We start from the raw sequence: 26,372 nt of genomic DNA, 5'->3' as shown, positions 1-26,372 counted from the left end.
TAAAAATGTCAGAGAACAGCTTTGCTGTAGCTTCAGAGTGTTTTTAAAACCAGAAATTGCTGTTTCAGGTGTGAAAAATGTATACATTTCAATGTAGATGACATATGCAAGTCCTAAAACCGGAGGCTGCAACTAACGATTATTCTAATAATAGTCTGAAAATCTTTGAAGAATTATGTTTAGCAAACCTGGACGTGATGTGACCTCGAATGTCTTGTTTTGTCCACAAACCAAACATTCATCGGTTTCAATGATTTTTTGTTGCTGTAAGGAGCAAAGAAATGAGAAAATAGTCACATTTAAGAAGTTGAAAAATCAGAAAAAAATAAACCAAACTCAAACAGATTAATCAAGTACCATAATAAAGAGGTCTCAAACTTGCGGCCCTCCCAGTCAAGGCCCTGTGGCCCTATGCTTATAATAATACAATTTAAAAATAATACAACAACAATAATAATAATCATACAAAATACATTAGGTTATTACATTTTTACACTTTTACTTTGAAATGGTGTGCAATATCACCCCCACTCTTGTTTTGGTTTACAATATCATGATGGATTGTCAAGATATAACTTAAATTTCAAATCACTGCACAGTTAATTTTCAGTTAATTCAGTCAATATCACTGTTTGCATTTCCTCTGTCCTCCACAGAACAGTTACAGAAAAGTACAAGTGTTCTCTTATTTCTTGCATTTAACTTTCTAATAATTTTTTTAGATGTTTTGTCTTCATATTCGGGCTGCAACTAATGCAACTATTTTCATTAATAGTGTACCTGGAAATGACGATGTTCTTGAATGTCGTTGTTTTGTCCACAAACCGAAATGATTCAGTTTTAACGATTTCTTTCTTATACGGAGCAAAGTAACTGGAAAATATTCACATTTAAGAAGCCAAAAAAACAGAACGCTTGTATTAGTTATTGACTCAAACCTATTATCAAAATAGTTGACAATTAACAATCAAATAGTTGTTGCAGCCCTTCAGTCATTCATAAAGAAAATAAGGTACCTAGACTTACATTGCAAAACTTACTTGTTAGTCACTAATTATAGAAATAGTAATAATGATAAGTTGCAATCATATGAAGGTGAAAAATACTGTATGCACTTGCATGTGTCTACACATGTGTCTATATAGAAAATAATAATAATAATAATGATAATGCATAAGAAATAAGTCAATCTAAAATAAAATGTTAGATTATTTTAGTGGAACAGTTTTCAGGCAGGTGAGTGAATATTCTCCATAATCTGACACCCTTATGTCTTAAATTGAATCTGCAGATTGACATATTAATTGCTGTAAAATAATCCTATGTTCCATAAACAAAACCCATATCTGAAAGACAACGATGTCATAAATAATCAGGTTTGCTACTCTGACAAAATTATTATTTTTAGGGTCGTAGGGAAAACTGCATCCCCACACTGTGTAACTGTGCAGATCTTTATAGACAACCTTAATCCCCTTGTCATACATTCAAGTGTGATATAATCCATACATTTAGTCTCCTATACATCCAAGCTCACTCCTCATCCCAGTGCAGTGTACAGCAGCAGCTGCAGGGAACAACAGAGCTGCTTCTTGTTATGGCTGCAGCACAAACGGCCTGTATAGAATGATACAGGCTGATGATGTGGGCTCATGATAACAGCTGGTGGTCGAGGAGGGAGAGCAGGCTTTAAGAAAAGCTTCCTATGTACGAGGTTACATATATTGTTTTTGGATTAAGATTAGAATGATCCATGCACACAGTGGCTGAGGGGGTGATGGTGGTGTTGATGGTGGTGCTGGGGCTCTTATTGTGTCGATGTCTGTTTTTCCAGAAAAACAAGGCTCAGAGACCCTGAACGCCACCTGCTGGTCATGAAGAGCTCCTCACACAGATGAGTTGCATGTATCACCTGTTGAACAGCAAAGTCATTACTTTTATATGAACTTTTCTTATGGGAATAGGCATTCAAAAACAATAAAAGAAGCCATTTAATGTCATTGGTGAGTTAAATTAAATTGTATTTTAGTTTATTTAATCTTCATGACACACTTTTCTAATGATAGTGTGTTTCTGTACTGTTTATTTTGTTATTATGTATGCTTGTTCTTTTTTTTAATAAAATAAATGACTATAATTGATTAATACATGTGTTTTCGGGCTCAAGTTGCAAATCTGTAGTTAAATCTTTTAGGTTCAAAAGAGGTTTAGGTTCAAAAGCTGATCATTCATTTATAATTATAACTTTACGAGGCATTCACTGGTTCATACACTTCATATAAGATTAGATCAGATTAGACTTTATTGATCACTGGGGAAATTCACATGTTGCAGTGGTTAGATTAGTCCTTTATTAAATTAGTCGTTTATCAGTCCCACAGGGGGAAATTCCCTCTTTGCATTTAACCCATCCTCTACTCGAAACCTTCCTGGAATTAGGAGCAGCTAGCAGCCACTGAGCAGCGCCCAGGAGTAATGCTGTTTGGGTACCTTGCTTAGGGGAACCCCAGCCCTTTTTTGGTCAACCCTCTGGTTACAAGCCAAGTTCCCTTTCCACTTGGCCGTGGACAGAAAAAGAACACAGGAGTACAGAAAACACAATTGTACCAAAGAGAATAGAACCAAAAAACATTTACATTTTGTTACACCATCTTAGTAATTTTTGCATAATTAGGTTTGGCACACAGACACATCTTTGTGTTGTGATACACACAATAAAAAGCCTGAACTGCTGACTCAACTAAATTGTACTGCATTTATTTAAGATAAATGCTGCCCCCTAGGGCTTCATTTATGTCATTACATGTTAAATAAGACTTGATTTAAAAGGGTTTCTATCGTAAGGGTTACTAATGTTGGGAGTAAAAACGCAACGTACTTATATTTACAGGTTTGGTGTTCTATATAAAGATATTTCACCATCTGTATTGATTCTTTTATATTTTATTGTATTTGCCGCACTGAGTTTGAAAGTAAGACTCTTATTTTGAAAGTGTAACCCGGATGTTTATCAGAACCAGCATCAGGAGGCAAAAGAGGAACTTTTTTTGAAAGTACAACAATAACGTTATTTGAAGTGAAGGAAGAGAAACGCTGCCATGAATTCATCACCACTGACTGTGACTTTTATTGCTCTGCTTCAAATTTTCCATCAAAGTTTTTGCCAAAATGGAACCAAACCTAACATTGTGATGGTGATGAGTGATGCATTTGTGAGTATGAGTCACAAGTTATTACTGTCCAGACACGGCTGCAACGATTAACTGATTCATTTAAAACATGCTCTCTTATTGTGTAAAATGTTAGTGAAATTACTTTCATGAGGCACTTATTCATGTCTCTTTACAGGTGGATAGTCACTTGATTGTTGGATTTCTTGGTTTTCATTATCCCAAAATGAGTATTTTGTATTTATGTCAGGAGACGGGTCATCGTGTTTTTGTTTTTTTGTTTAATACAGTAGCCCACAATGGACAAAACTAAACATTTTGAGTTTTCATGCTAACTGAAGGCTGCATAGGCTTTCTGACACTGGTATAAAGTGGTGAGGGGAGCGATATCCAACATGCAACTTCACCAACACATGTTGCCAAATTTGACACACGGTGCCTTTTTAAATGTGAATCTTTTCTGCTGCTGAAAGATATTTGTCAGTATTCCATATAGTAAATATGTACAGCTCTAAACCATAGATAGTATGTATTTATGACTGCTGAGAGAACACTATAATATACGATTAATCACTGTACGTGTACTGTTTATTTTATACATTTCTAGGTTTGATTGAATGTGCTATGTTTTCGTCTTTCTTCAGGATGGACGGCTGACCTTTGACCCTGGCAGCAAAGTTGTACAGCTGCCGTTTATAAACTATCTGAGGCAGCTCGGTTCCACGTTCCTCAATGCCTACACTAACTCTCCCATCTGCTGCCCTTCAAGAGCAGGTGAGTGACCCATTAACCCACCGACGCACACTCAGTCTTTAGGTATAAAGTACATAAAAGGGATACTTAGCGGTACCAGTATGTGACCAGAAAATTACTTTGGTAGAAAGTGATTGAATGAATGTTTGGTTCTAGACCTTCAGAGAAAACAACTTCAATTTCAACAGGTTTTTATTTATTTATAACTATTTAATCTTCGTTTTCAGCAATGTGGAGTGGTCAGTTTGTTCACCTCACTGAGTCGTGGAACAACTTCAAATGCCTCGATGCAAATGCATCCACGTGGATGGATTTACTGCAGGCAAACGGATACCGGACCAAGATGATGGGCAAACTGGACTTTACCTCAGGGAGTCACTCTGTCAGGTAGGCAGACGCTGTCAGGGACGAATATAAGCAAACGTCACAAACGCCAACATGACCCACCACTTAATATCAAGTTGTAATGAGTTAGTTTTTTGAGTTATCACAAATATTGTTCTTACTACTTGTATTGCCCCCACCCCTACTGAACAGTTGCTTTTTCCCAAAAAGATGCACTGCACCAGACTCAAAACTCATCTACAGTTTGAGTTAAAATCATCAAATTAAGACCAAGTGCGTGCAAAAACCAGATAAGTGCTAAAATTTTGTATGTTACAATAAATGTCTGTGTCTGGTCGCTTTGATCCTGGGGCATCAAGGCCATCAGAGCCAAACGTCCTTTCCTTTGACGACTTTATTGATGGTAGCTGTGGGACATCACTGATTCCCACTGTCATAAAACTGTAAACGAAGGCAGGTGCCTGTCTGTTTATTAATGGAACTGTTCAACAGGTCAACTTCAAGCGAGTGACTTACTAAAAGTGCAGTGCATCAGAATTACAACAGATAAATAAATCACTGAAAGAGTTCACTGCTGATACTGCTCTAGTATTGATCTAAATCTAGTAAATAGTAATAATATTAATACTGACAATTACTAGTGCTTAAAGGTCCAGTGTTTAAGATGTTTTCATATTATTTTTATTTGGCTGAAAAGGAATATAAAATAATTATACTGTACAATCATCTATGGATTGTTGTTATTGATTATTTACTACAACAGAATAAACCCTTTGTATTCACATCACATCTGGAGGGTGTACATGTTGGATTATCCTATTTTCAATAGACAGACTAAACATATTATGGGTTTTGATGCCAAATGAAGGTCAACATTTTGTTTTTCTACTTCTTGTTAAGCATTTTGTATTAAACTTACTTGATTTTTAAAGGTACAGTGTGTCGGATGTAGCAACAGCTACTGGTGTCAAGTTGCATATTCTCAACTCATGCCATCTAAAATGAGTGAAGGTTTTGTTTTTTAATTGTTTTTATTTGCACAATTCAAAGGCATACAATTATTAAAGCCAAGTATATTTTTAAAAGATGCCGAGAGAGATCACGGAGTCGGAAATCGACGTCCTCAAGATAGAAACTCAAACTAACCACCAACAAATGCTTATGTTGGCAACTATTTCTCCCAGAACACTGTGAATCATCTCTTTGATGCCCGTCCTTGTATGTTTGTTCCTACTTCCTCTTCATGTTGATGCTGCTGCTGCTGCTGCCGCCTGCATTTTCCGTGGGTACTATTGTGTGTTTGTGTAACCGCTGCAGTAATCGAGTTGAGGCCTGGACACGAGACGTTGGTTTCCTCCTGCGTCAGGAGGGACGGCCGCTGACGCAGCTCGTCGGGAACATGTCCACAGTGAGGATCATGAGAAAAGACTGGAAAAACACAGAGGAGGCTGTGCAGTGGATCCACAAAACAGCTGCATCCGCACACCAGCCTTTTGCTCTTTATCTCGGCCTAAATTTACCTCACCCGTATAAAACTGAATCCCTGGGACCCACGGCGGGAGGATCCACCTTCCTCACCTCACCGTACTGGCTCTCAAAGGCAAAGGGTTTTTTGTTGTGACAGAATCACAGACTTATACAAGTCATTGAAAAATCAATATTATAATATCACTATTTTTGCACACACACAGGTCTCCCCTGATCTGATCACTGTTCCAAAATGGCTGCCCATGGTTGCCATGCACCCTGTCGATTACTACTCCACCTTCACCAAAAACTGCAGCGGGGCTTTCACTGAGGACGAAGTCCGAAGCATTCGGGCTTTTTACTACGCCATGTGTGCGGAGGCTGATGCCATGCTGGGTAAGAGGAAGGAGTGGCTCCATACCACGTTATATCTTTGAAATCCATTGGCTGTTATTTATGGTGTTGTAATGGAACAAAGTTCACTTTACTTAAGTACAATGCTCAGCGTCTCCCACACTCTCTCGCTGTCCTCTGTCTGACCAGGTCAGGTGATTTCATCCCTGAGAGAAACGGGGCTGCTTAACAACACTGTCGTGATCTTTACGTCGGACCACGGAGAGTTGGCCATGGAGCACCGGCAGTTCTACAAGATGTCGATGTTTGAGGGCAGTTCCCATGTTCCCTTGCTGGTCATGGGACCTGGGCTGATGTCCGGTCGACGGGTCGACCAGCTCGTGTCTCTGGTTGATCTCTATCCCACTGTTCTGGGTACGAAAGCTGACAAAAAGATTAAAATGTCTATTAAAGACCAGAATTAAAGGGATACTTAAGGGTTTTGGTGCAGCCCTTTCCATGAACCAGTCTGGGACCTGGACACTCACCTTATAAAATCTACTTATACTTTAATTTATGTCAAAACATCAAGCCAACCTTTTTTGGCAGGAAGTTTGCAAACGATCCACTCTCCCACACCAAAGTCAATAGAGAAAACTGCTGTTTTTAGTCTGTGGGAACACAGGAGCTACTACTGCTGCCTTTTCTGGCAAGTTTATGTCACTCAGGTAAATCCAAACAAAGGATTTCAAACACCACCGTCATAAAATCACACTTTGGGTATTTACTGATGGAGGCAGTAGTGTATTACAAACGCCGAAATGCTGTGGTGTAAAATCGCTGATTTTCTCTATGGGCTTTGGTACAGGGAGAGAGAGAGCTGTTTCCAAACTTTAGTTCCCACAAGAAAATGGCTATTTACCAGCGAGATAAAGCTGCAAACATATTCTTAAGATGTCTTAGAATTAAGTAGGCACATATTTTATCAACAGATGTTATTGTTGATCAGTGTTTGGTCTCAGGCTGATTATAATGTGTCAATACCTCGTACAACCACACATTAAAATCACTATCATGGCTCTATTAGACTTATATTATTTGCCCCCCTGGCTTTAAAAGCAACAGATGCATGTTGAGATTTCTCTTTTATTATTATTAGCTTTTATTGCTTCAAATATGACACATTTGTTTTATTTTGCAGACGTCGCTGGTATTTCGTCAGTCGTTGATCTCAGTGGTCACTCGCTCCTGCCTCTGCTGTCCAAATCTGGTGCTCTTCCCAAGAGGCAACGTCCAGACTGGGTCCTGAGCGAATATCATGGTTGTAACGTTAATGCTTCTACGTACATGCTGAGAAGCGGCAAGTGGAAATACATCGCCTATTCAGACGGCCTGACTGTCCCTCCCCAGCTTTTTGGTGAGCATTCAGAGTCTGAACCAAAACGAAAAAGAAACCCAGCATCAAATTCTTATCACTTGATTCATTTTTCTGTTCCTTATTCCTCTTCTGTAGATCTTTCACTAGACAAAGAAGAACTTTACAATGTGGTCCTCAAATACCCAGCTGTGAAGGAGTATCTGGACAATCTGTTGCGCAGCATCGTGGACTATCCCCAAGTCTCTGCGACTGTCCATCGCTACAATAAAAGAGCATTTACTGCCTGGCGTGATAGTCTGGGAAGAAATTACAGCCAGGTTATTGCCAACCTCAGGTGGCATGTGGACTGGCAGAAAGATGCGTTATCACATGAGAGAGCTATTGACAGTTGGCTTTATGGCTTTTGATGAGGGTTAAATGGGTTTGGTATTTTATGAGAGATAAGAAATGGGGATAAATGCTTTTATTGTCAGACAAAGATCTAAAATTGTTCATTTGCACTTTGTTTTAAGTATGTTGAATGCTTTCCTATTTGTTTTAAAATAAAATGGATCTTTTTTTATATATACTGTATGTATACTGTTGGAAGGGCAAGCTAACAGCATCCCAGCAGCCCAGGTGGTCACCCAGGGTGCTGGAGGCAGATTTAAACTGCTTTTTAGATGTTAAAGCTGGGGGCTCAAACCCAAATGACCATGAGGCCACAGAGCATCTATAGAATAGAATAGAATAGAATAGAAATACTTTATTCATCCCCAAGGGGAAATTGTTTTAATATCTAGTCAAGTCAGGAGGGGGGCAGTGAAAATAAAGTCCACATTTTTTGGAAAAAAGCAATTATTCAGTCAGGGTGGGCAATAACGATTTTTTTGTCATCTCATTCGTGATAATAGAAAAGTGTCTGTGTTGATATAAAACAAGGTATAATTCACAATAGAAATGTATTTATGATGCAAAATGAACCTATTACTTATTAAAACATACAGAAATATAACTTCATCATAACTTGATATGGAGTGGTGGGCCACCTGAAATCTATTGGAGGGCCCCATGTGACCAAATTGTAGTTTTCCTACCCACTCTTTTATTTTGAAAAATGTAGCTATTCTTCATTCACTTCCGTGTCACCACAGAAATCAGGAGGCAGCAAGTTGTCAACGCGAACAGTGGGTGGCACCAAGTTTTTGTTTTACTTTCACTTAACACGTAAATAACAATGAACTGAACCAACTTAATGTTATTAATTTTGTGCAGATAAATGTTTGGGATACGCTGTTCTTCCTCATAGCCGCTGACAAGCTAACGGCTAACGTTACACTGCGTCCATAGAGTTAGGTAAACACGGCTAACGGAGACAATAATACGCTTCTTCAGCTAGATTTTTTACGTAAAGTCAATTTTGCAGAGGAGGATTAAATGTTTAGGAACCTTCTTTTTATTTGCAGTTTAAACAATACAAAAAGCTACGCAGTGTTTGTGTCTAATGGGACAGTACATTGTGTGTTTTAGGGACTGAGAACAGAAACATCATTGGGACGCAGAGGCAGCTGGGATATGTATGACACATCATATCCCTCCTCTAATAACAAAAATAAATCAAAATTGAAGTTGCTGTTCGGCTTCTACTGCAACATAGAACATGAAGAGGTCCTTTATAACACTGAAACTGTCTCCCACGTCTGTATTTTACATGTTTTTAAGGTCAAACGTAGGCTTTTATTACTAGAAAACATGTATAATGGAAAACACAGATTTTTATTGTAAAATTAATAAATATTAATGGAAAGGACAATTTTCCACCTCTGTGGACAATAACAGACTATGATGTGCTCCTTTCTCGTAGACACTTGGTAGTTCGTAAATAGCAAAGTTATAGTTTTGGTGTAATTTGGCAGTCTTTTGCTAAGTTTTCTTGTTTCATGCAGGTAATGTCAAGATGGCCAGCAAAGAAGTGAAAAGTGAGCTGAAAAGTGCCAGAGAGGCCATTAAAAACAAAGAGTTCAAAGAGGCTCTTAAGCATTGCAAGGTAAACTTTACTTAGAAATCTTTTTTTGTTTTGTTTAATCCAATGAGTCTGGATGCTGAGTGACTCAAAGCTTGTCTTGCACAGAAATATTCTGGAGTTAATTTGCTTTCTTTAATGTGTTTTCAGGCGGTTTTGAAACTTGACAAAACCAATTATAATGCGTGGGTTTTCATCGGGTTGGCAGCCAGTGAACTGGACCAATCAGACCAGTCACATTCAGCCTATAAGAAGGCAGTGGAGCTGGAGCCTGAGCAGCTACTGGCATGGCAGGTAAGAGCCTGGGTTGGGATACACGTGAAATGTAGATTTATTTGAGGGTTGACAATGAAATTAGCAGAGATCTTTCCAGCCTTTAGATCTGCAAAAGACCTTTGTTCCACACCAGGGAGCTGGTTAATTTTCCAGCACAGTCACTGTTTGTGCCATAACTACATTACATTACATTACATGTCATTTAGCAGACGCTTTTATCCAAAGCGACTTACAATGGAATTGAGTACAGTCAGCCACTCCACTCAATGTTCTACATAGATCAGTGAGCGCAAACTTCAACAAAGACTGTTCACTTAATAACTTACAGTCCAAGACAATTTCATCCAAATCCATCCTTTACTTTTTGAGCTATTAATGAAACACGTACTCCCAGATTGTCTCTATAATTAGCCTACAGCTGGTTGTGACATGACATACAAGTGTGAAGTGGGATTTTCAGTTTTCACAAAAAGAAATGATAAAAAAAACAGGTGTATGGTGTATGTTTAAAACTATATCCATGAAATGAAGTTGAAGTGATTATTTATCAAACAAATCTCTTGGAAACAGTTGATTTACCTAGTGGAAAATATTACTTGTTACAGAAATTGCAATAAAAGTAGTTACAAATGTTATATTGTACACAAATAATGTTTCTGATTCCAGATGTTTTTTCCTATACCTCAATATATTTAATTAAGAATTTTTGTTTGTGCTTCAGGGCTTAGCCAATCTTTATGAAAAGACAGACCAGTGGGATTTCAAAGTTGAGCTCCCTAACATTTATCAGAAGCTTGTTGATCTGTATGCAAGGTAAGATGTGGAAGCTGTTTTACTGATGCATGTTTCTCCATAAAATATTATCAAAATTGTTACATTTCTGGTGTCATTTATTGCTCCATGTTCTCCAATCACAGCTCAGACAGAAAGAAATGTTACGAGGTGATCAAAAAGCTGTCGGACAGTTATCAGTCTGACAAAGATTGCAATAAGGTATGTAACATGACAGGCATGTGGTCCGTGTAATAATGGAAACAAGAGAAGCATGTGTTGATATATGAATGGATTTGTATGTCGTACACAGCTGGCAAAGGTTTGGCTGCAGCTCATTCAGCTGAAGGAGGAAGACGCTGTGGACAAGAAGGAGTTGCTGCTGTTATGGCAGGAAATGACCCAGCTCCTGTCAGACTGCATTAAAGAGGAAGAGCAGAACAATGAAGTACAACAGCATGTAAGTAAGATTTCTACAAATGTGGGGAAAAAACATACAACTTTATTGTTTCTCCTTGTTTATGAAGATTTTAAAAACCATATTCTTTAATCTGTAATTCTAATTCTTAAAGACATGTGCACAATTTCTCCCAAATCAGACAAAAATAAAGCTCATATTATCCATTATGTTGTTTTGTTTTTTTGGTTATCGTTGTTTGTTTGTGGTCAACAGTTAATCACGGCCTTTGAGAAGAGCTTGCTCCTCATAGATCCTGTACCAGGAGAGAAACACCAGAAGATCTCAGCTGATTATATTCAATATCTTTCAAAAGTAAGCACCCTTTCTCCTCCTCTGTATACAAAGACCATGTCATCTTTACTTAATCATCTGCTCATTTTTACATCTGAACAATTACATTTCACGTTTCACACTATTAATTAGTATTTGTACTTTTATATTTTAGCTTCCACAAGAGGAAACCAAAATGAAAGAGGCCTGTGAGTCAATGTCGTCCCTTTACCCTAAGCAAAGTTATCCTCTTGAGGTCCTTTGTTCTCATTACCTAAAAACAGGTAAGGTATTTTGTACATTTTATGGATAAAATAGGATTGTTAATAGAAATATATCTCCATTAAATGCCTGTCTGAAGCAGTTTGAGGTAATTGTTGGCCGTTATAATCAGAGGGTATGTTTTTAAATGTTATGCTACATGTTATATTTCCATTCAAAGGTGTTCTGACTGAAGACACAGTCAGCCGTTTCTCCCGCCTCCTGGATCTTGCCCCCAACTCTGGGTTAGGTCACTTGGGGATGGGCACTAAAGCACTTCAGGAAGGAAGATATAAAGACGCCATTAACAGCCTTTCACAAGGTCAGTTTGAGCTGCGACAAAGACTGAAAACTATTCTTAGTGCAAAAAGCACCTCCACTCTTTATAGACATTTGTGACTTTGGTAACGAATGAGAGGGATGGTTAACTGTTAACATGATCTATTTCTGTTTCATCAGGGTTGAAGAAGACGAGCTGCAGCACAGCATGGTACAGTTTGGCTGAAGCTCAGGTTAAAATGCACAGATATACAGACAGTGCTGCGTCATGCTCCCAAGGTACGTGTTGCCTACAGTGTTATATATAACTATAGCCCATCCATAACAGCACGAAATGTCTAATTTTGTCCAAAAGAATATCTCATATGAGATTGATCTAAAGTTTGAAAGGGAAACATGAATGTTTGCCACTGTTAAATGTCCAGTAATTAACAGTGGGAGGGTTTATCGGTCGGCAGAAATTAATTATATCAATATACTTATATTGGTATGTATGTATGTATATATATATATATATATATATATATATATATATATATATATATATATATATATATATATATATATATATTTATATATATATATGTTTATGACAAAGAGGAATGAGGAGTATGCCAAGGCCACCGTAGTTCTATAAATGTGCACCTTTAGCTGTCACTGCCAGTTTATGTGGAAGTCTATGAACAATCTACTGAACTTGCGTGTTTATCTGGTTCTTTTAGGTCTGACGACGTGCGTTTCTGGAGACGAGGAGCTGAGGGTCAAACTGCTGAAGCTGAAGCTTGAGGCTTTAGTTAGAAGTGGAGGAGAAAAGGCTGCAGATCATGCATTGGAGACCTTTTCACAGGTTTACACGATTAACTAATCTGCTTATTTAGCACATTGAAATATCTGGACTCTTAAATAATTGCTTAAAGCTTAATTGGTTTAAAAAAAGCTTGATAAATGTCATATGGATGTTAGTTTTATTTGTTGTTTGGATATTTTTCAGATTATAGATGCTGAAAAAGACCTTTCCCTCGTTGCCTTTAAAGGTCGTGCACACCTGAATAAAGGGCAAGTTGATCAAGCACTTAAGGTATTTTTGAATTCTGTCATACTGATTTTTATGAGTAAAACATGTAACACAGTATTTCAATTTTATGTCCAAGCTATCCATAGGTGAATCTTCGTCTTGCACTACAAATTGTATTATTGTCTCTTTCATACCAGGTGTCATCACAGTTAGTGGCCTCCAAACCAAACCTGGACCAGGCTTTAGCTCTTAGAGGACTAATACATATAGCTGAGGGCCAGCAGCAGCTGGCAGAGCAGTGGTAAATTCATAGCCTTTGTCTTAACCCTTCACTTAACCCATCAGTTTTCCCGTATATAATTAAAACTAATGCTGTTTCAATTGATTCAATGCTTTACGTAGCTTTTTAAAGGCAGCTGCCGAGAGTCCAAACTGTCCAGAGTATTACTTTTTGCTGGGACAACTCTACTGGGACATGGGAGAGGAGAGCCGTAAAGACCGGAGCAAAGCTCAAACACACTTACTGAAGGTTTGTCCAATAATTTAACATAATCGTTCTATTCTTTGTATATTTTAGATTAATTTAGTTCCAGGAAACCTCTCTCTCTGTTGCTATTTGTTGCACTGTGTTAAGGCGTTATTTTATTCAGGAAGCGTCATTTGTCCATTTCAGGCTGCAAAGTTAGATCCACACCTCGGTGCTGCGTTCCGTTATCTCGGGCATTTTTACAGGGAGGTCGCTAATGATCGTGGTCGTGCCCGTGGTTGTTATAAGAAGGCCTTTGACTTGGACAATGAGGACGCTGAGTCGGGAAGTGCCTCGGTGGACCTCAGTATGGAGCTGGAGGACATGGTGAGTGGCCACGTTGATCCGAGATTTGAGTTTTGTTGTTTAAACTTAATCACCGTTTCCTTAAAAGGCACCTCTCTCTTGCTTTATCCTGTCCTCCCTGTTTCCTTTCTTCCCTCTTTCCTCATCCTTTATTCCTATAGGACACTGCGTTAGCAACACTTGAGTCAGTGATAGCGAAAGCCACTCCAGGATCTGCCAAGTGGGCTTGGATGAGACGAGGCCTTTACTACCTGAAGATTGGGGAGCATCAACAGGCTGTGGCAGAGTACGGATTTTAAAATCTGAGACAACTAAGATTCAGACCTGGTATTAAGGAGACCTTGGTTTATATGTGATGAGTGTTACTGACTCTTGACTTCTTGTTGTTTAGTCTTCAGGCGGCTCTGAGAGCCGATCCAGAAGACTGGGTGTGTTGGGAGTGTTTGGGCGACGCCTACCTGAACCGCCGGAGCTTCACCGCTGCTCTGAAGGCCTTTGGCAAAGCTCATCAACTTCAGCCGTCCTCCATCTACAGTGTTTACCAGGCTGCTGCAATCAAACAGACCCTGGGCAAGTTCAAAGAGGCTGTTGCAGAGTATTTGCAGATCACAGCACAGCAGGATTATGTTCCTGCGCTTAAAGGTAGGTGTTTGTTTCATTTTACTAAAGATTTAGTATTGTGTTGTATTTTTTTCCTCTCGGTTATAATGTTGAATTTTATTTGTGTGGGTTGCTAAGGCCTTGGAGAGTGTCAGCTGTCTCTGGCAAGAAGTTTAATGGACGACTGTAGAGATGGAGGAGCCATTGATCTCATTCAGCAAGCGATGCAGAACCTCTTCAGGTGATGATTTGACATTAATGTGAATTGATGCCTATTCTGTGAGTGATTACACATCAGTATTGCATTCCCCGCAGTGCATCAGATGACCTTCTGTCTAACATTTCTCATTTCTGCGAACGTCCAGAGCTGTGGAGCTGCGTCCAGACCTTTCCTGTTTGTGGAAGCTGCTGGGAGATGCTTGCACTGCAGTCAGCACTGTTTCACCAAACAGAGCTCAAGTTCTAGTGCCTGCCCTGCTCGCTGGATTAGACCCCAACACACAGAGCCACATGCAGAACCAGGCCCAGACTCTCAAAATTGGCGAGAGGTACTATATGTCCACAGCCGTTTTTCAGGCTGTCTATAATGTCAAACATAAAATACAAATACAGTAGCTTGAGTGCAAATTTTTGTCTGCAGGTGCTACGTCCATGCCCTGAAGCTGATGTCTGAGGTGCCCGGCCTGTGGTACGACCTAGGACTGAACTACTATTACCAGGCGAGACTGCCATGTCCCACAGAGGATGACCAGAACTCCCAATCCCTGATCCAACAGAAGGCTCAGCAGGTAATTCACGAAGCAGTTCTGCATTATTTGTTTCCACGTGTGCTCTTTTAAGAGTTTTGTTTTTTTTCCTCTTGTCAGTGTTTAAAAAAAGCCATCATGATGGACTGTGGGAACCACAGTTACTGGACTGCTCTGGGAGTCATTTCCACAAACAGAGGTAACAACAATAATGATGATAATAATAATTATAATGTAAGTCATACTGCTTTAAAGCTTTTTGAGGACTAGCTAGGGATTTTCCTGTGCACTGAACTCAGCAATATTTCCTAACTAAAAGAAAATATACCAATATAGGCCACAATCCCCACCCGGCCAAAAGGGCTGGGGTACCCCTGAGCAAGGTACCCAACCCCCAATGCTCCCCGGGCGCCACTCAGTGTGGCAGCCCACTGCTCCTACTTGTAGGATGGGTCAAAATGCAGAGGAATACTTTCCCTAAGGGGATTAATAAAAACTAACTTTATTAACTTTATAACTTTATACATATTTTCTATTTCAAGAAACATTTATTCATAACTTTGTGTAAAAGTCCTTACATTGTGTTTCATTCCCTCTTTCAGTCCCTCTAAATGGACACGCACCACCTGTAGTAATATACTATGTGGCCTACACTTGTATTTATTTAAACCTATTATGTTATTTGATCGGAAAACGTTATAATTATTTGGTATTAAGTAAGTAAGTGAGTAAGTGCAGCAGCCAGCCTCCATTGTAGCAGCGGCTTGCTTGTCAGAGTCCTGCAATGCACATTATACTGCGCAATAAGCTAAGATAATTAATCAGGAAATAATCAAAATGTTATACTCAAAAGAAAAACACAATAAAAGCATGCAAGTTTGAAGCTGAGGTGTTGAATCAATGGAAAATGTGTTGCTTGAGTATGTCTCATTTGCATCTGAATGAGCACAATTTTGTCTCATCACTCTTCTCTCTGTCACATCAGGTCTTGAGAACTTTGCTCTGGCTCAACATTGCTTCATCAAGTCCATACAAGTGGAGCCAAATGTACGTACAGCAGCTTTAGCCTGGAAATGAGAAGTATGATTAGAAAATATACACATGTTTTTGTTTTGTTTTGACTAGATTTTTGTAATATCTCCTCCCAGAATGTTGTTGCCTGGACAAACCTTGGTGCCCTCTATTTGAAGAAGGACAATATCGAGGTATGTGTGTGTGATCATTTTCTGTTTTTCACGTTATAATATCTGGCATTTTCAAAGTCTGGTCTTTTTGTTGTAGCTTGCACATGAAGCCTTCAAGATTGCTCAGTCCTTGGAGCCGCTGTATGTCAACTGCTGGATTGGACAGGTAATGAACTGCACTCTGTAAGATGTATTGAGGAAATTGCCATTTGACCACTAGTAAATTCCGAGATGGAAACACACATTTGATGCATGAAATGTACTGTAATGTAAAGCAATGGGAAATATGTTTTGATAAGACTGAAAATGAAAGGTTTGTTATGCGAGACTTTCTATCTTTGACCCATTTTGTCTATTTCCTTCTTTGATCCAGGCCCTGATAGCCGAGAGAGTGGGAAGCTATGACACCATGGATCTTTTCAGACACACCACTGAACTAAGTACACATGTACGTGATGTTGAAAAACACCTTTGGGTCGCTGTTGTAATGCTGTGTGCCGTTTACATGTAACTAGTCTTTCCCCAACAGATGGAAGGAGTGAAAGGTTATGCCTACTGGGTTTGTTCCACCCTGTTGGATAAGAGCAACAGAGACTCAGAGTTGTACCGCTACAACATAGTCCAGATGAACGCCATCTCTGCTGCTCACGTGGCACTTAGCAAGTACACAGGTACGCATTCTTATTTCTGTGTCAGGCTGGGGTGATTGGGACCATGTAGCTCTCTAGGTCTCCATTTACACCTGGTATTTACATATTAACAAATGCAGATTGCAGCAAGTACAAGTCTTAACACCCTCAGGTCCATGTCCATCTTGAAACCTCAATATTTCCTCTAAATGGAAACAAAATTTACAAAATGAACATCACGATTTACTGAATAAGAGATTAAACTAGCAATTGAGACCATTAACTCCTAAATGGTCTAAAGCAATAAAGAAGTAGAAGTTCATTTTCTCATAGACTTCCATTCAAATGTAGTTCCTTTCTACTTTCCATGCCTCACTTTTTAAACATTTTATATACAATGTTCATGTTACAGCAGCTGAGCTGTGTCATGCATGATTCACTCAGCTCCTCCCAACACATTTTTCTTTCCTGTCACTCACATATGCACAAACACAATGACAAGTTCAAAACGTTATGTTGATCTTGTCAATAGATGTCAATATGATGTCAGTGGTTATTTAAATACAAGTTGGAGAAAAACGGATCCATTCTCATGTGGTCGCAGCGTTTGAACTGTCCACGAGATCCTGTTGAGATGATGCTTCTCTTGTTCTTCTCAGAGAGGATTCAGTCTGACCCTGAAGCCTTCATCATGCTTGGATACCTGAATGAGCATCTGCAGCTAAAGAGACAGGCCTTACAGGCTTACCAAAGGTTTCTATCCTATTTACAGTGATTGACTTATTGACAGATAAAGCAGCATACCAAGAGGAGAAACATACTTTTAAACCTAATTGTTTGTAATTGTCTTCCATCAGAGCGGTTGAGCTGCTGCAGTCCATGCCCTCAACAGAAGAACTGGCCTTTGCTCTGGGCAGCTATGGCCGTGCTTTGTGGTAACAACTAGCTTATGTCATAACAATGCGCTTGAACTATTTTTTTTTTTACCATTCCCAGCCTCTTGAGTACCACCCTTTGTGTTGTGCAGCACCTCAGGTCAGTGGGAAGAGGCAGTGAAGGTCTATAATTCCACTCCGCTGCAGGAGCTCAGTGATCTGACTGGACTGGCTCTGGCCTACTTCAGGGCTGGACTCATCCCAGAAAGCATCAGCGGTGAGAGACTGGCGAGGATGCTCTGTAATCAGAGATGATGTATGTTTGAGTAACTGTGAATAATCTGCAAACTGTTGTGTTTGAAATATAGCCTATGAACGTGCCTTGGCTGTGGCTCCCAGTGAGAAGGATAAGGCTTACATCTTAACAGCTCTGGCCCTGTTGCAGCACCGGCAGGGGAATCTCGATTCAGCCAAGACTTTGCTGTTCAAATGGTGAGAGTCCACATTGGTTTTTTTGTAGGATTCTGTCCTTTAACTAAAATCTGTTTTCTGTACCAGTTTTCATTTTCTGTCCTTACCTAAAAGCTTTCCAGAGATACAAGTCCATTCTTAGTACTTAATTTTGTGAACGTTTATGTTATGGAGTTTAACAGTTGTCTGTGAAGGTTCTCAGTCAGCCATGTCATAGCCATCTTCACTAGTTGGCAACTGGACTTGCTTGAGTTAATTTGAAGTTAATTCAAGTGTCATCCAAGAGGCTTCTTCAGTTCTGAAAAAGAGAGTTTATATATGATAATCCTTTTTTTGTCCCCCATGGGGAAATTTACAGGGTTACAGCTGCCAAAAACATGCAAAAACAAGTTAGAAAATAGGAATAAGGTTCAAGTCTACAGTATTCACCACTGAAAAATGTAAGAGTTGGACAATATGATGCTGTCGCTCTTATTTTCAAACCTACAGCAGTGTCTGTGTTGTTCAAGGATTATGGAGATGCGAGTGGACAGGCTGAAAAAGACAAAACAAATTGAGATAAAATATTGTGCAAATATGGTAAAACTGTGCATTTGCAGGAATGCTGTTAAATTATTGAGCTTCCGCAACCTGTCAAGGAAATTAACTTAAAACAAGAAGTATTGTCCTTTACGATACTGCACAATGATGATGTGTGATAATACTTGTGCTGTCCAGTACGTACTGTACTTGCAAGTTGACAGAAGGTTTCTCTTGTTTTTGTCTCCACAGCTCAGTGTTAAAGGAGCCAATCTCAGAGTCTCTGCTGTGTTTATGTGCCCTGGGTTTGGTCCACGGGGATGTCACACTATCTGCTGCTGCCCTGACTGAGCTTCTAAAGCAAGGTTCGGCATCTGGAAGTGTTGTCGAGCAGCGATGTTTACTCACATGCACCCTGCTGGCTCTTCAGGGTAACTACAGTGCTGTGCAGAGAGAGGCCTCCAGAGCTGTTCACAGGTAGGCTGCTTGTTTGAATTGTTTTGAGCACATTAATGATGGGCTGTACTCTGCATCAATGAATTTGATTGTTTGCCAATTTGCCTAATACCCGAATCTGCATGTTTTTGGACCATGGGGGGAACCCGGAGAGCATGGAAAACCCATGCAAACACAGGAAAAATATGCAGAAAGACCCTTGTTCAATATTTGTTTTAACAAGTAGTTGAACCTTATATAGTCAACGGTTGTGTATAGAAGATGCTCTGCATGTGATAAGTCTTTCTCCGACTGCTTTTTCTGTCTTATAGAAATCCTGGAAACCCGTCTTTGTGGGCCCTGCTGTCTCGAGTGGTGCCTCGGTTCTACCCCAGGAAGGCAAAGGTAAACCTGTGTTTAGTTTCATTCACTCTTGCTGTCGTGTTGAGGAAAAGTCCTGGTGGATTTGTTCATGGTTTGGTTTTCTGTGGATTCCAGGGTGGAGCGGTCGCTGGTCATGTTGCCTGTCTCTCCAGTATGACCCAAGGAAAGGTAAAAATTAAATACTTTACTTTTATTAAATACTTAATTAATTCCTAGGGGGAAAATTTGGTGCGTTATATCTTTGCTCCTTCAGAGTAAAAAGTAAAACTCGGGAAAGAAAATAAGGAATATGATTAAGAAAACAGAATATCAGCAACAGATAAAATAAAAACATGACAAGAAATATGTGCTTAATAAGAGTTCTATGGCAATGAATGTAACTGAATAACAAAAAGAATGTGGGAATGTAATGCATGTACAGGAAAACTGAAAGAGAAACTGTTGTAATGTGAAATGTAATTATTCTGTGAAATTCACAGCCTGAATACTCAAATAGGTTTATGTCACATTCATGAATTTAATCCCATGCTTACTTTACTGCCTTTTTTATTATGTTGAATGTATTGCGATAGAAACCCAATTTCCTCCTTGTTTGTATTAAACTGAGGAAATGTGTTCCTGCAGAGGGCGCTGTTGTACAGTGGAGTGAACCAGCTGGCCGTTGGAAGACACTCAGGAGAGGATGGTCAAAGGAACGCACTGAGGACTCTGCAGAGAGCTGTGCTGCTCTGTCCTGGTAGATATACATGTACACATAAATACACACACAAAAGACGTCTCCTAATGCTATTTGAAAGATTCCTCTCAGTCCATTATCATCTACAAAGCCAATTTGGTGACAGGTTTTTATTTATTCCGTTATCTAAAGCATCATTACATCCTCATCTGCTTCATTATTAAATAAAATGCAGCAAACACAGGGATTAAAGCAATCGTTTTCACAGCACTAATGTACTGTGAATGTGTGAAAACCACCTTACATTAAAGGAAGACTGTGAAGCTGTAACTTTCCTCTCTTCTTTCAGACGATCCATCAGCGTGGGCAGGATTAATGGCTGCCTGTCACACAGAAAACACATCCTGCTACCTTTCAGGCTCTGCTCCCTGCAGACAAGGCCTGGAGAAAATCCTTATGTCCGTGGTTTCTGAGAAAGGTGTGTGTACGTTGCCGTGCGTGTATATGTGTGTGTCTGATTGTGCGTAGATGTGTCACTGACCGCTGTTTTGTTTCCCAGTGCACGGTGTAGAGGAGATAGAGCGACCTCTCGCCCAGACTCTCGAGGGATGGGTTCTACAACAGGCAGTCGCTGGTCTTGTGTTGGGAGGACAACTGGAGCAGGCTGAAGCCCTCTGCTCACAGGTACTAATGTGCAAACACAAACACAGGTCGACATGGTTATCCTTTTGAGCCTTATCCCTAACCTAAACCCAATTCTAACCCAAAACCAGGTCTTAACTATGGGGAAAAAAAAGCAATTTTAAGTTGTGGGGTCCAGACAAAATGTCCCCACAAGTATAGGTTTGTACATTTTTGGACCCTACAGAAATATAAATACAAGTATACACACATGTTTGCACAGCATTCATAGTGAGGAGGCCAGTGTATAGCAAATATAACACACACAAACTAGTTTTTATATCTTAGTGAGGACACGTCATTAAAATAATGAATTCCCTAGCCCCTTATCCTTACCTTAACCATCACAACTAAGTGCTTAACCCTAACTATTTCCCTATCTTTAACCTAAATCCAATTCTAACCCTAAAACCAGGTCTTTACCCTGAATAAGCCCTTTTAATGCATGACAGAATGTGAGGACCAGCCAAAATATCCTCATGTAGTACACGGGGAATAACTGTTTTACTCTCAGAACCAGGCAAAGTAGCACTAGTTCTGTATTTACGGTGTGTTATGTATGACTTCATTTTGTCCCAGGTGCTGAATGTTTCCCCAGAACACCCAGCGGTGATACTGTCACTGAGACAGGTACAGTGTCAGCGCCTCCTCGTGGCCAACAGTGGTACTGTCCTCCCAGACTCTGTGCTTGAGCAGCTCAGCAACGCAGTGATGATGAACCCCACCAATATAGGGGCGTGGCATGTAAGTGGACACTCGGACATTTCACTCTGTCATACTTTTTTTCTTTCTCAAGTCCCATTTTCAGTCCTGGATTGTCACCAGGTTGAATGTTGAAGCAGTGAATACTTTCATGTAATCGCAACATTTAATTATTCATGCGACTTCTGTGAGATTCTCCTACAGGAGAGCTTCAAAGTTGTCGCACTGTTGCTGCAAATGACAAAGCAGACATTTGCCTTCATTCTTTGCATAATAATAATATTTAATTGAGAAGCAATTTGTGCCTAGTAATTAAAGATATTGCCGTTTTGTGCCTGTGGTTTTATAGTTGCTTCATCTTTAAAGACAAATCAGTGCATGACTTCTCAGGGACTATGAGACCAAAGGCCATCCATGATTTATGTTAGATTTGATTATTCAGTCTCCGTCTAACCCCACCTTATTTCCTCACTTGCCTTTTAATGATCTTTTCTACGCCTGTGTGACTTCACCTCTCATATTTCCTCTCCTACTTATTTCTGTGTAAATCCTGTCTTTTGACCTCAGCTCCCACTCATCATTTTCCTTTCTCTTTTTAGTGGCTTGCTGAAGTGTATCGTAGCCAGGGTCTGCTGGTCCAGGCAGTGATGTCTTACAGACAGAGTCTGCAGCTTGCCTCACAGCTCGGCCTGCACAGTTGCCAGGTCGCCAGTCTGCTCAGATTAGCGCTGCTCGCTCTGGGACCCTGTATGGTGAGTTCCATGAAAACACGACACTCGAGCCAAAATACTCCTACTTTCAGGGTAACATAGTTTAATTGTTATAGGACTGAACTGCTATAAATATGAAGATTTTTGAGTAGGGATGACAATCCTCGCTGTGGTGGTTTAGTTCTTCCATCATCAATAATACAATATAGTTTAGTTAGGTTATTATTTGATTTAAAATGGCATCAATCTAACAATTTCTTTCTTCTGCCGTAACCTACATCCTCCAGAAAATTGCAAATTTCCAATTTGTCCCATTCTTTTTGAGGTTTGATGCTAAAGTTAAACAGACAAATGTCGCCAAACGCATTACAGGAATGATCTTTTAGTTGAATTTTAGAATAATGGCAGGCAGATTTGAAATCATATCTAATTGTATTTTATAGTAGAGTTGTATTAAGTGCTGTCAGAATAGTTTCTAAAGACAGTTGCAATATTTCTTATACTATAATGTTATTCATACAAGTAGTGGCAAGAATTCAGGTAGAAATTAGACATTAGATATCAATTTAAATCGACAGTACTGCTACTAAAATAATAGTCTTGCAACTTGATCTGGGTCCTGCAGCGCTGGAGACACAGGAACCTGCACAGTGAGTCAATTTTTAGATTTGAATATAATATTACTACACACACACACACACACAGCCCTGTCTAGATTCTGGTCTGCCGGAAGGCAGACACAAGATAGTATGATATTGAGCAGAGGGGCTAAAAAAAAAACAGAATCCTTTCTAATGCTGACATGTGAGTAAATTTTAGTGACATTCATTGGGCGAGTAATTAAATTAAACTGAACATTACTTTTATTTTCTATGTGTTTCTCAGGCCAATGTCCCAGGAGATGAATGGAAGGACCTGGTAGTAGAAGCCACCACTGAGGTTTTGAAGCTGGACTCATCAGCTGTGGCTTTGCTCGTCCAGGCTCTGCTCCAGTACGTGACCAAGATGGCAGCAAGGTTGGTACCTTCACAGTTTTACTTTCCCCCCGGTGTATGTTATCAGTACGTTTGATATTTAATAAAATAAAACATACTACTGCATGTATATTTTCAGTAGAACCAGATTTGGACTTGAACTGGACTGGGCCATAGTTCCCACCCCAGGCTAATAACTGGAAATAAAAGAAGTCAGTCCACAGAAGAATAAAACAACCCTGATTTAAAATATATTGATATTATGCCTGGGGCCAACTTTGAAATCTGAAAATCCAAAAAACAAAAACAAAACCCTAAATCACGACTGATCAACAGACCAGACTAGGCTCATTAATTTCCATATATATTATTGTTTTCATGTGAACATTTGCATATCCTTCAATACAGGTATGTGTTTATTACAGCTGGACTCCATTTAATATTGGATTTCTTTTTATTATCCGTCAACATACATAACAATTTACGAATTAAAATGAACAAATTAACATTGAATGCAAATACTGAAATGTTAGGCCTGTATGCTGACACTGAATATTTACGCAAAATTTAAATGACATTTGTTTTATTCCTTATTAGTATTTCTTAAAATGTATCATACATCTTTTTTTTTTACATCAATTTAATACTTATTTACCAAACTGAAAATTTAGAAATATAATGGCCTTTCACAGCCCAGCTGCAGTACTGTCTACGTCCACTAGGGGGTTATGGTTCACACTGTTGGAATCACATAAAAAATGATGTTAAATATTGGTAGGAACTCTGAATGCTGCTCGACAGGCTAACAATTAGCAGAATGATAAACTGGAAACCACTTGGTGCCAAAGGGCAGAAATGGGAATTATCGCCTCCTAGCAGAGTGGAGGCAAACCACACTTCAGTGTTGTAGAGCTACAAACAATAGCAATATACATATTGATTTTTATCACACCATGTGTAATATCTATTAAATCCAGGGATTGGACAAGACTTCAGAGACTTCAAATGTATGTGTCTATATATCTTTATAGTATACAGATATTTATTGTACTTCAAAGCTGTTTTCCTGCCCAGACATAACAGCCTTCTGTCACTACCTTAAAGACCTGCCAGGAGGCTTAATTAGAGTGCTGCATTCAGCAGAGACTGGAACACAAAAAAAAGAGGCATATGTTCAATTGAATTGGCCAAATTCCCCCCAAAGAGATGCGGCAAGAACTTTCCGTGCCAAGAAAAATCACATCATCAGTGACCCCTTTGTGAACCCGAGTTAGTTTATTTATGCCTTTCACTGTTTTAAAGTCTCATTTTATTATATATGGAAGAAAACGGCGAAAAGAAGAACAGTTCTGGACTCAAGCAAATGTCTTGTATGTGTCTTTTTACAGGGAAACAAGACGTTTGTTGGAGAGGCTGGTGTACGTGACGTCTCCAGACTTCCCAGTGACAGTGGTTCAGGTGGCCAGCTGGTACCTTCTCAGACACCTGCATGCCAAAAATGACGAGGAGCTGATTAATGTAAGCACACACACCTGCCTCAGACACACATGTACTGTTAAAACTGAAAGATAGGTGTAATAGGATTGGGCCTTCCAAGCAAAAATGCTATTTGAACAATAAAAGAATTAATTAAAAGCAGTAATTAAAATGTTGAAATTAAAAATAGTAAAAATTTGTGTGTTTGAAAGTCTAACTTGGTCAAACCCTGTGTTGACCACACCAAAGTACAATGCTTTAACCGCTAAGTGAACTGCTGGTGGAAATCTCAGTGAAGCTACTGGATGATGGCACATCCTGTCATTTATACTGCCACTAGGGGACGCTGGTTTTGAAAACGTAAATTTAGGTAGGTGTAACATGCATATGACCATTAGGTAGGTGTAACATGCATATGACCGATACGTACGTTTCAGTTCATATAGGACAGTCTCCAAGTGCATGAGACTTAATCAAGGTAATGCAGGGATCACAATGTGTTGAGATGTGTTGATGCATTCAAAGACCCTGGTAAGTGTTATCACTTATGCAGTCCACTGATTAAATATTTCATGCCCTTCCTTCACTTACTGTATATAATATTTTCAATTTTCCATGATGTGTAGACAGTAAACCTGTCCTATTTCTTATTTCTGCATTGCTTTTTCACTCTTATTTTTTTTATAGGTCCTTTTGCAACACGCCAAAAAGAAGGGAGATCAAAGACTGCTGGAGTTTCATTCAGTCCTTGCTTCCACTGCATCCTGAATTATGCAAATCAACAAGTAACTCACAAATCATGTCACTGACTGGGTTTATAAATTCAGCTGTTCTGGGTCTCTTAAAGGTACAGTAGGTAGGATTTTGTATCGATCAATAATTCCACTATAATCATTCAGCAGAATGTAGATCAACTGCTCTGAGAGAGAATAGCACTCTTGTTTCACAGTCTCACAACTCCAATCTGCAGTGTCACAGTACCTTAAATACACTCTGACTTTACTAGGATCCTGCCTACTGTATATTTAACTCATTGCATTAATTCAACTGGACATTATAGGTCTGATATTTTAAACATAACATGTTTTAACATCATACAGTGTTGAGCTGATCAGGAAATCATACATTTTTAACATTATCATGTTTCTGTTTCTTCAATATGGATTTAACTAAATATTCCACCATCGACACGGAGGCTGAAATAAAGGCATTTTGCTTCGTATGTAAAGAAAGTTTGAGTTTGAGTGATTGAGCATGAACAACTAAAAGACGTAGATGATGCAGATTCCTTTATTGTCTTTGCTTAACGTAGAAAAAACATGAAAAGTAAACCTTTATCCTTGAAGATATGTACAAGCTATTGCATAATATTACACCAATGTGAAAGAAACAGATAAACTCTTCGTTTATAAAGTTTATTTAGTTTTCTGGCATGAAGATTGTGCGTGAACGGCCAAGAGAAGTGGACACAAACATGTGCCCTGAGGACAAAGACAAAAAAACCCTGAATATTTATCCTCAAGTAAATGGAAAATAAAGCTGGCGATTATTAAGAATTTGAGCTGCCTCTCCGGTTTTGTACAAATATTATTATGTAAAAGTCATTGTTTTCTCTCCAAGGCCACATTGTTTTACTACACTAGAAAAATAACCTGTTTTAATGAGAATTCCTTTTAAAAAACATTGCTTTATTCAATA

At 39.2% G+C, this 26,372-nt stretch overlaps 2 protein-coding genes across 5 annotated transcripts; both read left to right on the top strand.

Moving 5' to 3' along the window:
* The first annotated feature begins 2,993 nt into the window (after positions 1-2,993).
* Positions 2,994-8,010, top strand: arsk (arylsulfatase family, member K). The gene is made up of 8 exons (XM_044025440.1): positions 2,994-3,212; positions 3,815-3,944; positions 4,151-4,310; positions 5,586-5,868; positions 5,960-6,131; positions 6,279-6,503; positions 7,270-7,485; positions 7,582-8,010. The coding sequence occupies exons 1-8, from the start codon at positions 3,099-3,101 to the stop codon at positions 7,851-7,853; spliced, it is 1,572 nt and encodes a 523-aa protein (XP_043881375.1). The 5' UTR covers positions 2,994-3,098; the 3' UTR covers positions 7,854-8,010.
* A 549-nt stretch (positions 8,011-8,559) lies between these two features.
* On the top strand, positions 8,560-25,902 carry ttc37 (tetratricopeptide repeat domain 37). 4 transcript variants are annotated; one of them, XM_044025857.1, is made up of 41 exons: positions 8,560-8,612; positions 9,372-9,472; positions 9,599-9,742; positions 10,446-10,537; positions 10,642-10,717; positions 10,809-10,955; positions 11,169-11,267; positions 11,401-11,509; positions 11,668-11,808; positions 11,946-12,044; positions 12,488-12,612; positions 12,757-12,843; positions 12,978-13,081; positions 13,183-13,309; positions 13,454-13,633; positions 13,774-13,898; positions 14,004-14,254; positions 14,351-14,453; positions 14,578-14,760; positions 14,853-15,000; positions 15,079-15,157; positions 15,944-16,005; positions 16,107-16,163; positions 16,240-16,308; positions 16,516-16,590; positions 16,672-16,813; positions 17,431-17,524; positions 17,629-17,706; positions 17,799-17,923; positions 18,015-18,138; positions 18,889-19,113; positions 19,404-19,476; positions 19,570-19,623; positions 20,080-20,191; positions 20,481-20,609; positions 20,691-20,815; positions 21,392-21,556; positions 22,114-22,266; positions 23,110-23,240; positions 24,587-24,716; positions 25,362-25,902. In XM_044025857.1, the coding sequence occupies exons 2-41, from the start codon at positions 9,383-9,385 to the stop codon at positions 25,440-25,442; spliced, it is 4,713 nt and encodes a 1,570-aa protein (XP_043881792.1). In that variant the 5' UTR covers positions 8,560-8,612; positions 9,372-9,382; the 3' UTR covers positions 25,443-25,902. The 4 variants fall into 4 exon arrangements, with proteins under 4 accessions (XP_043881792.1, XP_043881794.1, XP_043881793.1 ...); XM_044025859.1 differs by lacking the exon at positions 8,560-8,612 and adding an exon at positions 8,659-8,776; XM_044025858.1 differs by lacking the exon at positions 8,560-8,612 and adding an exon at positions 8,659-8,781.
* Positions 25,903-26,372: the final 470 nt, after the last annotated feature.

The sequence above is a fragment of the Solea senegalensis genome, linkage group LG5, assembly GCF_019176455.1.
Source record: "Solea senegalensis isolate Sse05_10M linkage group LG5, IFAPA_SoseM_1, whole genome shotgun sequence".
In the NCBI taxonomy this organism is placed as follows: domain Eukaryota; kingdom Metazoa; phylum Chordata; class Actinopteri; order Pleuronectiformes; family Soleidae; genus Solea; species Solea senegalensis.
Note: the sequence above shows the minus strand (reverse complement) of the source record. Positions and strands in the feature narration are given on the sequence as shown.

Coding starts and splice junctions, on each gene's coding strand:
- arsk (XM_044025440.1), top strand. CDS start 3,099: ATGAATTCATCACCACTGACTGTGACTTTTATTGCTCTGCTTCAAATT. Junction 3,945..4,150: donor CTGCTGCCCTTCAAGAGCAG/GTGAGTGACCCA, acceptor CTTCGTTTTCAG/CAATGTGGAGTGGTCAGTTT. Junction 4,311..5,585: donor TCAGGGAGTCACTCTGTCAG/GTAGGCAGACGC, acceptor TAACCGCTGCAG/TAATCGAGTTGAGGCCTGGA.
- ttc37 (XM_044025857.1), top strand. CDS start 9,383: ATGGCCAGCAAAGAAGTGAAAAGTGAGCTGAAAAGTGCCAGAGAGGCC. Junction 12,844..12,977: donor AAGTTGATCAAGCACTTAAG/GTATTTTTGAAT, acceptor CTTTCATACCAG/GTGTCATCACAGTTAGTGGC. Junction 23,241..24,586: donor GTGACCAAGATGGCAGCAAG/GTTGGTACCTTC, acceptor GTCTTTTTACAG/GGAAACAAGACGTTTGTTGG.